An 18,409-nucleotide genomic window follows, 5' to 3' on the forward strand; every position below is an offset into this window, starting at 1 on the left:
TGGTGCAACCCGATGTTTCGTGATTGCTGACGGCACTGACCAATCCCAGCGATATTAAATCAAACATACCGATCACTAGGCTTTATAAGCAACCACTGGCACAGCAGTGCGTGCAGCAGCCCACTGTGAAAGCCACTGTCACGAGCATTTTTGTTAACTATATGCAGCATTTTCGCACTCTGCCAGGAGCTCACATCAAAAGACAAACGTGGCATTATATTTAAGCATGCATCATCATGGCGTGCTGCCTAGCTCTGCACTGCTGACTGTGACAGTGCAAAGCTGAGGAATGTGCTAAGGAACGCTAGTGCTTTAAATGAAAAGTTCATTCTCAACAACGGAAGTGGGGGAGGTGGGTTCAGTATACGAATTGCTCATTATGCAAGTAAATGTGGTAAATAATTGCAGTTAACTGTGTACCTTCGAACACTTCGTCTGTGGCCATTTTGTGTATAGACGTTCTGCACTGTCATGTTTGATGTTAACTCTTTTTTTGAGTGTTGTAGTGGAGTGCTTCTTGTTGCCTTATGCCACGGCCGGTCTCGGGGGAGAGCGCGCGCTCTTTCTTACGGCCTTCTCAATCGCCGCGGGAACAATGGGAATGTTTCTCCTTGAGTTGCGCTCTCCGCCACCGCAAGGGGCGCGACCTGCTCACTGTTCGCTCCGCGTCTGCTTCAGCGGCGGCGGGTGGCTTTTGCCTGGTTTCGCGCTGTCGCTCGCGAGTTTCGTGGTTAGCGCAGCTCCGAAATTAAGGAACACAGAAAGTAGATGATGCAACGGCATGTTGTCAACGTACTACACACATGAATGGATATAAAAAACACTGTCGTTCAGCAAACGTTCGACAATCATACATTGCGGCATGGTAGCTACTTTTGTCCATTTTAGTCCAAATTTTTCCCAAGCCTGTACAACAATAGTAACAAAAAAAAAAAAACTGAATGAGAAGTGATCACATCGAAGCTTCTTCAAGGCTAACATGACAGCAACTCGTCTGCTACAGCAAAACCGTCTTTAGCGCTAGATGCGAAACCATTCATGTAACACCGAAGATGAAAATAATTTCATAAAAATGTAATGTAAATTGCAAAATGCTTGCATGATATAAAAGATTAGTATAACAGTCAAAGCAAACGTTGTAGGGTTGAGTTTTAAATGTTATTATAATTCATATATTAGCCAATGTGTGGTATTATACACATTATTTTAATTTTGCAAATAAACATTGTTTTAATGAAATTTTTACATGATATTTAGCTTGTTATGAAAGCACTAAAAAATGGTTTGATATTCATGACACCACTTGTGCTCAAAGTGGTAAAAAGAGGCCAATAAATGATGAAGGTGATACTCGATGCAATGACTCACAAATGAGTTCACCTGCTATATCGAAAGTATGCAAGAAACTTTCAAGCGTTAAAGAAGGACCCTCTCACTGAAGACTCATTTCAAGCTCTATATAGCGACCCACTGAGGCTCTCTTCGGGAAAGTAAGGTTAATGTGCGGAAGGGAATGACATATGCTAGATGCGAGGGCCGTAACAGCTAGCGGCACATGACTACATTGTCAAGACAGACGTTTCATCTGAGAGCAAAATCAAGGCACTGAAGGAAGTGACGGCATCTCCTACCATCCCATTTACCACTGTCACATATTCCGGTTTACCTTACGCCGCTGGCTATATCGTTTAGTTAATCAACTTCGGGTGTGACGCTTGCTCTATGTATTCTTCTTGAAACTAGCGAAAGAAGCAGCCCCATGTAGTATGCTCTTCTACGGGGACAATATTCTAGTGGATTGCATTATCCGAAACCAGAGCTTGTTGCCCTATTGGACAAGCTTTTTTTTTTTTTTTTTTTTTTTTAGAAAAAGCTGTCGTGCACCTACTATACACACAAATGTTCTCGAAGTACTTAAGATCCTGAATCAGTCAGCAATTCAGAATTCAACACTGAGTTGCCCGAAAGGAATTGACAACAGCTATGTTATTAGGTCCGCTTCTTTGATATTTGAAACATTTCTCAGAATTCTTCTTCTCAATTATACCAGGAAAGTGACAGAGAAGACCGAGAGGCCAACTCCTTATGTGCACAAGCCGTGCAGGAAGATTTTGAGACTGAATTTTCTAGACGCAGGTAGCATTTTAATGAATTGATGAACAGTATAGTGCAATGTGTAACTTTGAAGGACAATTTTTTTATTGTTTGCCGCTCTTTTCGATTCTGCTTAACTGTTTATGCCGATTTCTTTGATTAAAAGCAGTCGCGAGACTGCAATATATCTTCGGTCTTTCAACTGACTGATATGTTTTGAACGAAGCTAGAACGGCTCACTCCACTAGACAAGTGAAATTTTTACTATATGAGTAAATTTTTGTTCTTTACTCTGAATCTGAGACGCGCCATGAATTTGTGCCCGTGCCTCTTCTGATCTAAACGAAAACGGTAGCGGTTGACAGAATCTCCACCCAACAGTTGACCATGCACTCACGTCAGGTCACGCTACACCTGCTTAAAACATTCAAAGGCACATTGCATAGCCTGGTAAATTTAGTTTTGTACAAAACTTAGGGGTAAAAAATGTTGAAGTGTTCCCGAAGCTTCATTCGACCGTGCAAGGCCGCACTGACGAAGGAGCGCGCGCGTGAGCGGGTTGTTGACTGTATTTTATTCATCGTACACGATAAATATTCGATGTTGATTACGTATTTTGTATAAACCATAAGGGGCGAAATGTCAGGACCTGCCGGTTGCAACTGACGCGGGCGAAGCTAAAAGCGAGCGCGCGTTTCCCTTGCCCGTGAACGGCTGTAGCGGAGGAGCAGCAGTGGGGCAGTGGCGACCCCACCGAGGCGCGGCGGGCGGTAGAAACAGACCCCATTGGAGTGGCCGTAAGAGAAGAGAAGCGCTCTCTCCCTCGAGACCGGCCGTGCTTATGCGTTGCTTGTAATGCTCTGTTTTTTTTTTTTTTTCTCCATTCTTCACCCTTGTGCATCATGTCTCATGTGTGTGTCATGTGTAACCTCTTGGCAGTGTCCTGTCTGCAAGAAAGTAATCACCAATAACATTAGGACTGTAAAGCACATCACCAACCACATTGAAGGGAGCCGCCAGAGGAACCCTGATCTCTCTGATCTCACCATTTGTAAATACTGCTTCAAAGAATTTGAAACTCCATATAGCATGCAGTGCCATACCGAAGCGGTGAGTGGTTGTGTCTGTTGCTCTGTTGCCCATCCAAGTTTCAATGTGTAGGTTGAAGTTCGAGCTGACTGTATTAATGAGTGCTTAAAGTTGCAGCAGGATTTTGGGCACTCTTTCAAATACAGTTCTCTAGAGCCTGCTAAGAAGGGAGGTGAAATTTGCATTTGTGTGGTAACTGCACCAAAGCTCATGCAGATGCTGAGGGCAAGCAGCGTTAAGATCTACATTTATTGTATCACTTTTCTCAGTTCTGAACACTGCTTGCAGGCGCAATGCAGTTTTGTGGCTTTAGCTTTCTTTCAGAGGCGAGCTTCACTGTATCAACTCATTATTACGGAAGCACCTCAGAGGGCCACAGGCCACTATCGTGCCACACCTTTAAGCTGGAGCTTAAGTGCACTCCTAATATTTATAATAGTGAAACGAGTGTCTTGTAGTTGGTCATCTATTCACTGGCAAGGTTTCTGGCTCTAATCACGACAATGTTAAAGATTTGCCGCGACTGTCTTTGAAGTAGTGCAATTTTGGGCTGTTATGTACCAACAATGTTGACTACCTACTCAATTTACTCTCATAATAATGTCATTTTTTCCTTTCCGAAAAAATATCTGAAAATTTGGGAAGTGCTTGTTGCCAGGCTGGTAAATATATTGAGGAGAAATTAGAAATTGGTAAAAATGATACTAAAGGTAGGTTTTTTGGAATGACCACCTGATTCGGTGCAGTTCAGCTTCTGGAAAAAAAAAATGCCTTGCACAAGGACATTGTAAACTTTTTCTTTAATCATATATGTAGCTAGTGTCGCAGGCAGTACTGCTGTCGGAAGCAAACACAACTAGTGTTCGCTCTAGAGTTTACTTCTCGCAGCATTCAGCATAACGCTCAACTGCAACAAGTTGCTACGGTCTATACTGTGGCAGAGAGAGTAAAGAAACTTTTGGGGCCTGGCAGGGTTTATATTAATTCTCAGATTCCTTAAGAAACCTTGCCCTTGCCTATTCATCCTGTAAGGTGAAGTATAGTTATGCAGCTTTACAGGTGCCACTGGATGGTATTGCATATTGTTTCGGTTTTCAGAAAATTATTCGTGCTTGCATTCACTACCTTCATCAGTAAACTGCACTCAAAAATGAAGGAGTGCAATAGTTGGACAAGAAAATATATATATATATACTTTTTGACAGCCAAAGTAGGGTGTGTGTTCATTATGCGAGCATGTTCAAACAGCTATCATGCAAGTGAAATACTCATGCACTTATAACTTCGTTCTAGATTTTTGTTTCTGGCATCCTACGGTGGCATTGGAATAACGGTGCTCTCTTTCTGTGCTGCTCCTTTCAGGCCCATTTAAGACCAGATGGCATAGTGTGCCGAATCTGTAGTCAAGAATTTGACTTGGTGTCTAGTCTCATTGACCACATGAAGCTACATCACAGCCCATCAGAAATGCCCTACTCATGTCAGCTGTGTGGCTTTCGCTCATCATTTCACAGTGACGTAATCAGCCATTTTCATCAGGTTAGTGTGCCACCATTGTACACAGGTTGTTGCATAATATACCAACTTCATACCGAATTGAACGAGCGCTCACTTTTAGCAAAGGTGATGCTCAGATCTGCTAGGGCAATGCATATATTGCTATTTCAGTCTCTCTTCTCTTACTGCCATTTCTGTAACCATTAGAATGCTTCTAGTACTTTGCGCTCTTTAGTTTGTTGTTGTTGCACACATTGCATGATTCATGTCCTGTATTTTTATGAACGTGTCTACTGTCCACCCTCTTGTCACTGCAGAATTATGCATCATACAATGCCAGTTGTCGCATCATGCAGTAAAAGCTTTTTAGTTCAGAAATTAAGATAATCGCACTGCCGGCCAGCTTCCTTAAATTGGGCATGACTGTTAGTGCGGACGGACTCCCATCAGGCAGCTGTGTCAAGGTATACACACCAATCAAGGGATCCTCTAAATAGTTATCCTTACACTTGAATCACATAGTGCATTCTTCCCCGTACTTCTCTAATGCACATGCACTCTAAACTGTGACAGAATTTGAGGGACCCCCATGCAAAAAAAAAGAAATGAAAAAGGTCTGTCTGCATAGTTTACATTTCACTATCGCCAGCTCTGCGCAGCAGAAGTGGTAATTAGATGCACCTTAGCCAGCCAGTCAAACACAGTGGCGCTCCATATTGGATGCTGGTTAGTGTGTCACTGGTCTTTTTCTCCTCTTTGTAGAAGACTTCTCATGATTCCATTGCCACATCATGCTTACCTTTTGTATGTCCACATCACTCCGTTCTTTTATTGTGCCAAAAACTGTGCACTGTTTGCAGTTCAGTGGTGCCTCCTAGCGTTTGGCGACGCTGTTAGTGAGAAGGCTTCGCTGCTGTACTTCGCACCACTGTTAAGAAGGTTATCGAGCCTTTTCAGTTTTGCATTAGTACTTCTGCTCCTGCATTCCCCATGGCGTTCATGCAGTGAGGCATTTGATGGACTGTGAAAAATTCATCGTTGTTATGCAGCTTTCATCTCAAAGCTGAAGCAGACAGCTATAATCCTGGCCTTTAACGAATTCACTGTGATTTGAACGATGTTTGGCATTTTGGAGGTGTAGACATCTAATACTCAGTCTTCATATAATGTAGACAGTTTCGTGGGTCTTCTTAAATTTGAATCGATTTGATTTTTTCATTGTATATCCTCAAATAGACAGTATTTTTTATTGTTGTGTTAAGAGTAGACAGACTATTGGCCAGATAAAAGTTTTATACTACTGCAGTTTAACACTTTTATAAAAAAATACATGGGACTGCAGAATTGCTTTGCGCAGCTTACTTAACGTTATCAAGCCTGTCATCATGCTGTTAGAGGGTCCAGGAGGGATGCAAGCGTTGACGTGGCCAAAGGTTAAGTAGAGAGAGGACAATTGGCCACGGCTGTGAAGGCATGTTTTGCGGGCATTATTAAAGTTGGGAGGTGCAGCGCCACCCGCAAAGCTTCCTTTGCTGCTCATGGTTCGGTTACAACCGTTCCTCACTATTAATGTCGGTCACCAAAGCCCCAACTGGAAGATGGGGCTTTTGCCAGGCAGCACAGGCTGCTTATATTTTGTGATGCTGTGGCTACTGCTGACACGTAGTGGTCACATATTGCTAGTGCGAAATACACACCAAAGAATGCCTAATGACAAGCATATCACTGAAAATGGTGTTTGCTGCAAATTATTAAAACAAGAAACTGACCAGGTGTAGTTCTCTTCATTAAGCAGGCCACATCGTAGTGGAGGCATTCGTTGTAGAGGCCTTTAGTCGTACTGGCTTTGACCTGTTATCCAGGCCAACTTGAGCTGGCATCATTCATTCCCGTTCGGCTTCTTGCTGTTGAAGGGAAACTCTGTAGGTTCTAACGTTTTGATTCAGGGACACAGATAGGCTTAATTCCTTTTTAAATATCCAATTCTTGTTTTCTCTTAGTGTGAAATCTTTTTTTTCCTGGACGAGATTAAATGTCGCGCTTGCATGCCAACGTTTTTTTAATGACATTTTCGAATCCTGGTTGGGGATCAACCATGCCCCATTTTTCAACTGCATGCATTGTGTAGAAAAGCAATAGCAAAGCACGTAAATTGATAATCTTCATGCTCAGAGGGATCATCAACCATTCAGCAAGAAAGAAAAGTTTCTTAACATTTTGTTCTTGGGAACTTTAGGTCAAGACTTTATGGAAGCTATTAACTGAAAGGTGCAGTTTTCTGCAAGCTCCACAGCTTGCATGTTAGAGTTACTGGAATGACTATTGCCAAATTATTCCAGGAGCGTTTAGCTGTGTTAACCTGTCCATGCTAACCATCATGTCATTGATTCCTCTCAACACAGCCTGATGCAGAGCGCTGTTTCTATGTGGTAGCAAATCAAATGCCTTCCATGATTTCAAAAGTCTAGCTGCCTAACATTGGCGGTAACTCTAATTGGTCTAATTTGGTTCTAATTTGGGAAGGGGAATCTGCATGCTGTTCACAATGGGCTTATTAGTCTTAAAACAATAAAAGCACCCGGAATAAATGCGATGCGCTCTTTTTTTAAATATGGCAAAATCGCCTGACCAGACATTTTCATGCCATTTGGTGCTTCAGTAGGGCGCTACATGGCACAATGTTTGCCTGAGGCAAACCGGCGATAGGTTTATTTTACAGCAAAGTTATACATAATTGATTACTTATAATTACATTTTTGCATTCTTTTGTATTCAGTTGAATACTCTTTTTGAAACATTAACATTCAGGCAGCTTTTTCTGTAATTGATTACTGGTAATTGGTCACTTGTTACCAAAAAAGAATACAAAGGCAAAGCATCCATGACGACGTGATTGTGTGAGTTTGTTTTCTGCTGCATGGCACTGCACTTAGCTGTCTGACATGTTGCACTTTCCGCGACCTTCATTCCTGGTGTAGCTGGCACCATTTATGCATGAATGCTTTAATTAAATCATGCAGCAAGCTTCACTAGTTCATTGCAGTTTGAGCGAGTTTGCATCTTGGCAATAACACTCATAGAAATGTAATGCAGTAGTAATGAGTTACTGTTCTCAATTTTTTGTAATTATTCAGCTACATTACCTAACTGCCACCCATTGAAATTATGTACAGTAGAACCCCTTTATAGTAAAGTCACTGGGACCAACAAAAATCTTTACTATATCAGGGTCTTTACTATATCAGTTGTTGGTGATGACATAGTCCTGAAGATGCTGTCTGGTAGTTAAATGGCCACTTATTGAACGCACGCGTCTTGTTGCTAATTGAAAAAACACTGAAATAGCTTCCATCTCTCTCTTATCATCTCTTCATGCCTTTTTTTTTTTTTTTTTTTTTTTTTTCCAGTTACAAAAATTTTTTACATGCACTAGTGGAAGTACCTCTTAAGCATGAGGACGTGGCTACGAATACAGCCAAGTTTGTTTTCATGTGAAAATCGAAGCCTTGCATAAACATGGTGTCACTTTTTGCTGTTTCTGTCTTAAAAGGCAATAAATGATAAATGGCGTGTGGCAGTCAAGTGCTGCAAGACCGCACACACTACACCTCCACTTCTTGCCTCCACTACCTCATGCTTTGTGCTGCACAGTGCTGAGAATGTTTGCCCGTGTCTTCCCCTTCCCTATTTCTTCGTGCACATTTACTCTTCCTTACTTTCTGAATGAACCATGCCACCTCTTTTCCATGTTTGTAGACAGCTTTACTGTTTTGTTTTGTTTTTTTTTCTACGCTTTGCATGCTTTCCCTCACGGCTCCAAGGCTATCGTAAAGTAGGCTTCTTCTGAATGCTGCTAAGCCTGATGGTAACGCCACTTAAAAGGACACTCGGTGTTATTTTTGTTTTGAAATACAAAAATTACTTTTCCTTACGATTCTAGGTAGTGCACAGGCGGCGATGGTCATATCATGGGAGTCGTTGCCGCGGCCAGGCGCACTTACTATAACCGATTTTTACCTAAAATATCTTTACTATAAAGAGGGGAAATGTACAGTTGTCTATGGAAGATGAACTGGGACTTCAGTTTCATATTACTATATCTGAGTTTTTACTAATCCGAGTTTACTATTACTGTATTGGCATGCATTTGTCGGGTGTAATCTGTAGTGAACTGTTTTTTTTCTTTTTTCTCTTCAAAGCTAATTATCCTAAATCTTTTTCTTAAACCTATAACTTTTGCAATGACCGACCCATTTTCTCTGAAACCACAAGCGCTAGAAGCATTGACTTTGCCCAGTATGTAACAAATGCAAGAGGGAGTCTGCTGAATTAGAATTGCGGAAATTGATGCATAGAATTTTGTTGCATATTGTGTTTATTGCCCGTTTTGCCCTGAAAGTTATAAAGAGCTAGCTAGCAAAAATATTTTGAAAAACAACGAACTTCTACTAAGCAATAATTCTAGTTGCAATACAGCTAGCTATTGCATTGAGAACAGTGTGTTGGCTTTACACCTAGTATATATGATTTGAAAACTGAGTACAAATATCTGCTAAAATACATAGTAGGTATAGGGCCTACCGTGCCCTATACTGTGCCTACCTTGCCGTGTGATGATCACATCACATTCTTTAGTCCTCTGTCTCCAGTGCAAGAGACCATTTTTTTACATATTAAGTGGAACTACTATTTGAAAAGGCAACAACAACAAACTGAAAATCTCTTAGTAACTAGCAACAGTGCCCTGGTTATAGACTTCACAGACATTATTGTAAATACATTCACACGCTCATTGAATGGCCTTGGAATAATTTCTTCATTCATATAGTATCTGTAACGACCTACTAATATACAATGCAAAAGTTTGTTCACCACGAAAGGAGCGAGCATTTGTGTGGTTAGTGTTTGTGACATTCTTGCCTGCATGTATTGCCTGAACTGAGGTCACAAAATTATCAAACTCTAAAATTGGTTTTCACTGAAAAAAAATTTGTCCATGGCTGCCAAACTTGGTACAAGGAAAACTTGGAATAAGAGCTTCATTAGAGTTTGTGAATCTTGAAAAAACATGTGTACCCTGTCTGTGGAATGATGTGCCGCACATTACCAAATGTGAATAGCCACATAGACTGCACGAAAAAGCAGTGAATAATATTCAGTTGTTTTTTTCTGCCATGCAGTTTTGATCTCAACTGCCAAGAGAAAGCTGTGACGTCATAGACGCGTTAAGGGGGGAGATTACCTTTGAATACCAACTTTTTTGTTTCTTGAGATAATCGAATGAAGTTTTCAGGGTAGACTCATAGCCCAGCCATTTCAATAACTGCAAAGTTTCATGGAGCTGCGCACATTGGTACTCAAGTTACAGAAGTATATCAGAATGGTTCACATGGGTTCCATGTAACATGCCTGGAAAACTTGCAAAATGTGTTGGCACTATGAAATTCATTATGAAGGTTCCTGAATAGGTACCACAGGGCAAGACAGAGCCCTTTTTTTTAATTTTCTTGCTGAAAAATTTTAGCACAGCATTGAGGTTAGTGCCACTTATTGGACTTGCATTAGCCTAATTTTGATTGTTTATAATAAATTCCAGACTCAATATTTTGAAAAAATTAGCTTGTCTTGCCCTCGGAAATTTATTCAGGCACACAATAAAAAAAAAAAAAACAGGTGGGAATTCGATTAGCGGTTCCGGAGATACTGCGGGAATAAGCAACCATACCATGAAAAAAATTCATTCTGAGAAAATGGCCCTTGAAGTTTAAAACAACATTTTCAAGTCTAAAGTTTGTTTTTCACAGTAGCAGGTTGTGCCTCCCCCTCCTCGATTCCCTCGGAAAGTGCATTTCCATGCGAACAGTGGGCAATGCTGACAACGCGTTATCGCTTGCGATGACAGACGCGATACAGGAGGTCAAGATCGCCGAGGTTGATATGGTCTGTACAGCAGGCACTCTTCAAATGCCGTCTCCTTACATTGACGTGAAAGATACACAGTTGGAAGTGGCAGCGCAGTCGGTCTAGTAGTGGTGTAGCAGAGGCAGCACTGCTAGAAGTGTCTCCGTGACCATTGGCAACACGCTTCGCTAACGTTGTGATTCGGGCAGCATTCACAGGATGATAACGTATGCAGTGTTTTGAACTTCTTAGCGCGCATCGTGACCGACCGTGTGACGATCCACAAGGTGCACAAAACCGTTCAAAACACGGCACCAGAATCCGTAATGAGCGATGATGACGGCCATCTCAAAAATGGTGAAACGTGAAGCGATTTAGCAAGTGCACAAAGAACGCCAGCTCAGCAGGCAGCCGGAGCAGACGACGTGCCGAGGAGGGACCACCGCGTCAGCGTGCACAGCATTCAATAGCAGTCGCGCGATCCCCCGCATTCTCACGGAACGCGCGCTTCGTCCAATCACAGCCCAAATTCGAGACACGGGAAGCTCAACAATCCCTGCGAGGCCGCCAATCACAAGCGAGCCAAGCTTCTGCTACGCCGCAGATGCCGCCACCGAAGGCAACATGGAAAAGGGCAAGCATTCACAAACAAAACAAAACTAAGATGGCGGCGCTCGGTTCAGCGGCAAAGAAATTGCGCGCGCGCGAAATTTGGGTACTTTTGCCGTTCGCTCGCGACTCTGGGGCTGCCGCGCCCAGCTGTATATTTAATTTAAAGCAGTTTCACGATGAATTAGGTGTTTATAATTATAGAAAAGGTATTTTATAACATACACAGCCGAGATATTAACTTTTTGAAAAGCCGACTTTTTCGAGATTTTTCGACTTTCGAAGCCCGCGTCCCCCCTTTAAGGTCAAGTTATGCACACAAATATTAATCATAAATGCATCACAGTTGTGGCGTCTATGATGTCACAGCCGTCGCATCCTCAGCAGCTGAATCTGAAACTGCGTGAAAAAAAGTTCACTTACTATATATTGCCAGGGGGCGCTCTGACAAAGAAAGAAGACGTTGAAGTGAGTCAGCTCCGCTCCCGGCAGGATGTGCTGTCAACTAATGCTGTCGCTATACCCACTGTGCTCACTACTGTACCCAGCACCTCCACCAGATTTGTCACTGCTTGAGGACAAATATCAGATGAGACACGGGCATAGTAGGCAGCCAGCGACAGCACGTATTGCTGGGCACGGAGCTGACTCACTTATACCCTCTTTAGACGGGCAGAGTTAACCACGGTTAGCGTAACTGCAGTTAGGCGAAACCGTGGTTAGCCTATTTACACGGCAGACCAAACCACAGTTACACCCCTAACCATGGTTATCGCAAACAGAGTTTGGCGACCTCGGTTTGCGTCGTTAACCGAGGTTATGGCGGCGTCTGTTGACGGAGGCTTCTCGTCGGCACTCGAGTGCGTGAAGTGTACGAGCGTGTCTGCTTCAGCAGTGTACTCGTTTGCCCGTATTGAATAGCCGGTGTCTACTGTGCCACCCGGCATCTTCGGGTACAGCCTACAGCCAAGCGTCTGCGTACTGAAGCCCCGTCTTGTGTTTGCAGTATCGTTTGTGCGGCTTGGTGCTGAGCGCGGAACGTAACAGAATGCGCGGTCTTAGCTTTATAATGAAAGTGCACAAGTTCGCAACGCTTGCAGTGCGGGATGCTGCGAGCAGGCTGAGGTACGTTACACTTACCGCGGCGGTGAAGCGAGCGAGCGCGGCTAACTACGGCGGGGTGCGTAACCCCCTAGTCGTCAATAGGCCTAAATTATTTCTCTTCGAAGCCGCGGCGATTGGCGCTTTGGAACTGATCAACGCTGTTGAAATAGTGTACTCATGAAACATCCTTATTGTGAATCCTATTCTGCCGCCGTAAAATAACGATATGATAAACTTTGGCGATATATTAATCGCAGAGCTAGTATAAGCAGAACGGTGAGCCGCAATGTACCGGCGGCAGCTGTCTTGAATAGAAACTTGATAGTATCGCGGTTATCGGTCTTGCCAGCAATTTGCCGCTGGTCAGTGATCAGGTGTGATTCAATTCTGATATTCGGCTCAGTATTCCAGATGCCAATAAATTTAGCACGCTTTGTTTCTGACGTCGGCGCTAGCGAACCGCCGTGGCGTTCGCGTACGGTCTGCGGGAGGAGGGGCCAACGCGGCGGTGTTTACGATGGTCGATGAGGTGCTGCCATCGTGCGGGGCTTCACCGCGTTGTTGACGCCTTGCCGGACGGCACTCCGGAAACTACATTATAAATAAAACATTTGTAAATGCTGCTTCGTTCCGCTTCGCTTCGGTTTTACTTTGTGGGCAATGGCGGCCGTAACCGAGAACGGCGGTGGGCTGTGTAAGCACAGCTAACCGCGATTGGCGGTTAACCGTGGTTAAGTTCGGTAACCTCGGTTAAGCGTAACCGTGGTTAAGCCGGCCGTGTAAAGAGGGTATTAAACGTCTTCTTCCTTTGTCGGAGCGACCCCTGTCATTATTAATTAGCTCGTGCAAATGAATTCTGCATGGTGATTCATGTATATTATAGTCTTGCGCACTATTCCAAAGAAAAAATATGCATCAAAACTTTTGTTGCTTATGCTCCTAGGAATCAGTGTTAAACATTACAGTTTAGTCTGTTGATAATGAAGGCTTTTAGCCACATTATTATGCTCTCTCTTTTGCAAGGGACAAAGGGCAGCAAGTAGAGAGCAATGGCTGAGGTTCACGTTGAGCTAATCCTTCCTTCATCCCTTGAACTGTCTACTTCAAGAATGCATTGCCTTTCGACACTTGTCGAGTCCTGTGTCACCTTGGGTGCAACTCTTTGTGGATCTCTTGCAGGATCATGTAGGAACCAATGCCCTGCTGTGCCGCTTTTGCCTTCGTGTGTATATAGTGAAGTTCTCGAACAACTGTGCCAGCATAGCCATGCAGAACTTCTATAGCCATCTGTTCAAGCACCTTTCTCGAACGTCCGCACGCCGCTGCCCCACGTGCTGCCTCGTCTTTCTCAGCCCGCTGGACATGAAGAGCCACCGCGAGAGAGAGCATGTCTCCATGCTCAATGAACCAGGTGAGCTCACCGTTGCAAGGATTGGCCTCTCCGCAGCCTGTCCAGTGGGCAATTGTTGACCTTAGTTTGATGCCTTAAGGTTTCAGTGTCATTCTCGCTGGAAGTTTATTGTCAGCCACTTTCCTTTAGTGATTCCCAATGTAATCCCAAGGTAGTGCGCACATGAAACCTGAGAGCATGAACGTAAAAAACAATGGCAGCCATATTAAAATTTCTCCAAAATATTTGAAAGAATCTGCATAAACCTACTTCTGCAGTATTTCCAGGTCCCCTTGCCTGCTTAGTAATTATTAACGCTCCTTTTCTTAAATTTATATGTTCATTCATTTTCCTTGTCTGCTAGGAAATAAACGAGAGAACTGCCAGCTGTCTTGCAATAGGTGGCATGCCAAAAAAATATCTTTAGTGGTACAAAACGGTTCATTTGAATGAATGAGATTAATGTACTAGAGCATGTCTCTCTCAATTCAAAAGCATATAGGTGCACTCAAAGATTTTTTTTTTTTTCTGAACCACCATACGAAATAGTGTATCTTTTTTGCCATTTCCCGCTGCACTTCAAGGTTGTTCAACCACTAGGCTTGCGAGCTGCGTGGAGAAAGCAACTTTTCGATAGCATTGTGATGTAGAGGTAAGTTATGGAACATATGAGCAATACAGTGACCACCAGCGTGGGTAAAAGGCAGCACAGGCCTCTGGTAAAGTGGAGGCAACGAAAGTGCTGTGAGGAGTAGGTGAGGGGGAAAGGCAGAACAACTGCAGGGCTGGACAGGACGAAGCACAAAACACTGGAGGCATGGCAGCTGCCACTGGGTGGGAAGCTGCACGTGTCAACTCGTGTAAGGCTTTACCACGCTTGGTTGTGTTACCTTCATTTTCGAGCTGTTGTTTTTTAAACGCTCCCAAAACACTCATACCACAAAAGACAACTCTCTGTCCATGTATAGCGTTTAGCTGTGTTTGCTCTGTGCAGTTTGCACTCACATTATGATAGTAATAGTATATATGGTGAGTAGAATCCCGTTGTGGTAAAAACATAAGTTTGGTAAAATGCAGAGGATTTTGTCTAAAGATATAATATGCGAAGGCGATGTTTTACAGGTTTTGCTTTTCTATCGCCTAGCTTTGTGTAGTTGGTCGGAATGGGAAACGCATTTGTCACCTATGAAATCTCTTCTTTTATTGATTGCCTACGCGACTAGAGCTGTGCACGGGCTCGCGCCGACCCGAAAGAAGCCCGTACCTGGCCCGGCCAGCTAGTCGGGCTTGGGCCGGACCCAGGCCAAGGTATATTTGTCTCGGACGAAGCGGGCCGCACACGAACACATAAAACTTTTGTGAGAGCGCGAATGCGGCCATAGTGCGATAAGCCTCTAGAATCCGCAGCATTTTGCGACACCATCACCTCACGACAGCTTCCGAGACCTTTGCCGGCGTTGAACCACCTTTCCTCCTTGCCTCCTCACCGCGAATGGATCTTTGACAGCTGTCAGTGACTGAGAAGAGGGGCCGCTCGTAGGCTAGTTTCGAGTTTTGCATCTCTACTTGGGTAACACCTACACCAGCACTGACGTTTAGGTATCCGTTTCAAGATCCACGCTATGTGTTGTCGCCTATCAAACGACTCTGTTGTGCCACTCCTGCCTCGACATGGCCTCGTTTGAAGCGGAACATAGCTCAAAGCTTCTGCAGTGCAAATTTCCTCGTGTTTCTCTTGCTGCGAAAAGTTCACTCAAAGGTACACGTTGAGCCAGGTGAGCTCACCGAATATTTGGCCACAAAATCAACTCCTTGCGTAGGTTTAGAGTTAGCGCACTTTTGGAGAATCAAATAAGTTGCCTACGAAAGCTTGCTTTCTTGTCAAAGAGCCTTTTAATTATTCCAGCCACAAATTAAAGCACCAAAACTTCAGCGCTACCGGGTTCATTATCCAGGAACACCGCAAATGCCTCGATTCAATGCATAACTTGTTTTTGCACAATACGTTAATTCTAAGTATGTGCTATGCCTCTATATATTCACCAAATTTGTTATTTCAGATGTGAGAACTCAAGATTTCAAGATGTTGGCTAAAGTTATCATCCGCAAACTATTTGCTTCTGTATCATCGCTTAAACTGCAGTTTATAGCATAACAGGCCAGGCCGGGCCTGGGTTTTAAATCTAAGCGCTGGGTCGGGGTGGGCCGGGTTCAGGCACTTTCACAGTTGGGCCGGACCGGGCTCGGGTCTGTAGCGTCGGGCACGGGCCGTGCTCGGGCTCAAAATTTCAGCCCGTGCACACCTCTATGCTCGACTACAGTGCTGTACTGCAGGACTTGTTGCCTCAACATCGAAGCTAGCATCAGGTGATTTTTCTCTGTTAAGGTCAAAGGGCGTGGTCCAGGCCAAAAGTCGCCATGGTCTCATAGCGATCGTACAGGCATAGTGTCAAGACTGGTCGGCTGACGGGTATCTCATTGTGCAGCTGTCGCTTTGCAGCTTCTCCACAAGCACACAAGACACGATTTTGTTAGGGTAATAGCCTCCGGATTGCGAAGCAGCTTGACATTTCGTCTACCATAGATAGCAATACTTTTACTTTTTTCATTTATGGTAGAGAAACATCTTTAGTAAGGAAACAGTTAAGGTAAAGAGCACTTGGCTGTGGTGACATACTGACGTTGAATGATAAAATTGCAGCACGCACACAGTCTAGGACATCATAGAACAACAGACAATTAATGGCATAGTCTCAAAGGCAACACTCAGTAGCAAATGTTTATTGAAGACTGTGAGACAGTGCTCTTTCAGATGACTTAGTTACCATCCTCAGGAGCTGCAAGAAGAAACATACTTTTGATGGGGTAATGGAGCTAAATATGCAGTAGGTACAGGGAAAAAAAGATGGCTGGCGATTTAGAGTTATGATGCAAATGCAAATAGGGTGTGCGCTAGCACTTTGATTCTCACTTCAGTTTCAAGCCACACGTACTCATTAGCATACATTTGTAATCTACCACACTATGAGAATGACCATGCGACAGAGGTATTCAGCCCCACTTTAAACAAGCCATATGAACATGCCTATATGGTCTAGGAGTTTCATGCCTGACTTGAGATCCAAGGGTACCATTGGGTTCGTTTCCGATCCCAAAAGTGTTGCTCAAATTAAAAACTCCTGCCTATTCAGATATGGTCATGTGACTTCACCCAAACCTCCAAGTAGTCAGTGCCTGACCATGACACCTGCCAACTACCACCTGCCATAGACATACTCATGAAGAGAAATGACAAAAAATGGCTTTTCGGTGGAGTGAAAGCCCTAGACATAGCACTCTAAAAAAAGAAAAATAGAGAGGATATGCTGGCTATTAGCATGAAAATAAAGTGGCAAGGGCTATTGAGGAGAAAGATAGAAGAAGGGAGTAAAAGGGGCGAGCAGTTGCAGTGCAGGGCAGTGCAGTGCATGAAGCAGAGGCAGCAAGTTGTAACAGTACGGCAGCAATACAGGGGATTTGAGGAGCTTCCACGCTTTATTGTGTCATGCAACGTTTGATAACTATTGTCTCCTAAATGACACTGAGGACAGAGAAGACTATGCCATGGTCATATAAATGTTTCTATATAGACAGAGAAAAGCAAGGCACCCATGTGCTGTTTGATGTAACTGCATGTTAAAAATCCCAGGTGGTCGAAATGTCCGGGGCGCTCTACGACGGCGTCTCTCGTAGCCTGAGTTGGTTTGTAGGCGACGTTGAGCGTATGCTAATTCCAAACGTGATTACTGAAAATTATTATTGTGCACTTAATAAGTAGGCAAATTACAAGACTGCCCACTCTCAAAGCCATACCATCAACTATTACTGATGGGGTAAAGACATTGATACAAAAGCCTGTTGATTCAAACTTCACGTGACTGGAAAAAAAGTTCAAATAATCTGGTTCGAATTGTCAAATCATTTCAACAAAGCTGGCAAGAACCACTTGCATTACGGTGAATTTGAAGTGGTCACCTGTGTTTCAGATGGCAACAGTGCGGCAGTGACCTTTTTTTGCATTTCGTTTGATGCTTTATTGCATGCACACTGTCTGGTGCGAAAAAGCAGAACTGCCCAAATATGGTAAGGGCAACCCTAGCCTCCTTCACGGTGCAGTGCGGTAGCGGCAGTACCCCCTCACAAGCAGCCTGCATCGCGAATGAGGCTTCACCACATGATGCGTTGAACGGCACTTGACGAGCACACATTTTGGGGGCAGCGAAAAAACCACACGGGCAGAAGCATCAAAAATACCCACTGCTGTCAATGAGTCAACGATAGTCCGAAACGCCACGCATTTGCATCAGTTAGTTAGCTGGCCGATGAGTGACCAATAGCTGCCATCGCCGCGAGCTGGCGCGGATGGCGCAATGGTCATAAAATCGAAACCAAAACTAAATAGTCTACCTATTATCGCAGACAAAGCTGTTCGGGTTTTGTCGTGCTTGCCATTGCGTGCAAATCAGATGCGCAATCAACAGTGCAACGTGTAGTTTAAGTTTGAGGAGTGCTATTTTGGCGACTGTTTATCTGCCAATTGTACCTGGACACAGCCTAACCGGTGCTAGACCCATTTGATGCCATAGCTTTGCATGGGAATCAGCTTGTACTGTGCTGACAGCAAGGTATCCATATTTCCGAATTAACGGAAGTCGAATTAATGAGCATTCAGTTGCAAACTATGGA

General features: G+C 43.8%; 1 protein-coding gene across 3 annotated transcripts in view; it reads left to right on the forward strand.

Moving 5' to 3' along the window:
* Nucleotides 1-18,409, forward strand: part of LOC146184992 (uncharacterized) — a 94,169-nt gene that overhangs the window by 60,356 nt on the left and 15,404 nt on the right. For all 3 annotated transcript variants that reach the window (XM_084605935.1, XM_084605937.1, XM_084605936.1), the window contains exons 14-16: nt 3,034-3,204; nt 4,546-4,722; nt 13,474-13,705. In XM_084605935.1, the coding sequence (XP_084462061.1) occupies nt 3,034-3,204; nt 4,546-4,722; nt 13,474-13,705 (580 nt within the window). The remainder of the gene's footprint in view (nt 1-3,033; nt 3,205-4,545; nt 4,723-13,473; nt 13,706-18,409) is intronic.

Source organism: Amblyomma maculatum, chromosome 6 (assembly GCF_055883805.1).
Source record: "Amblyomma maculatum isolate TAMU_Amacu chromosome 6, ASM5588380v1, whole genome shotgun sequence".
NCBI lineage: Eukaryota > Metazoa > Arthropoda > Arachnida > Ixodida > Ixodidae > Amblyomma > Amblyomma maculatum.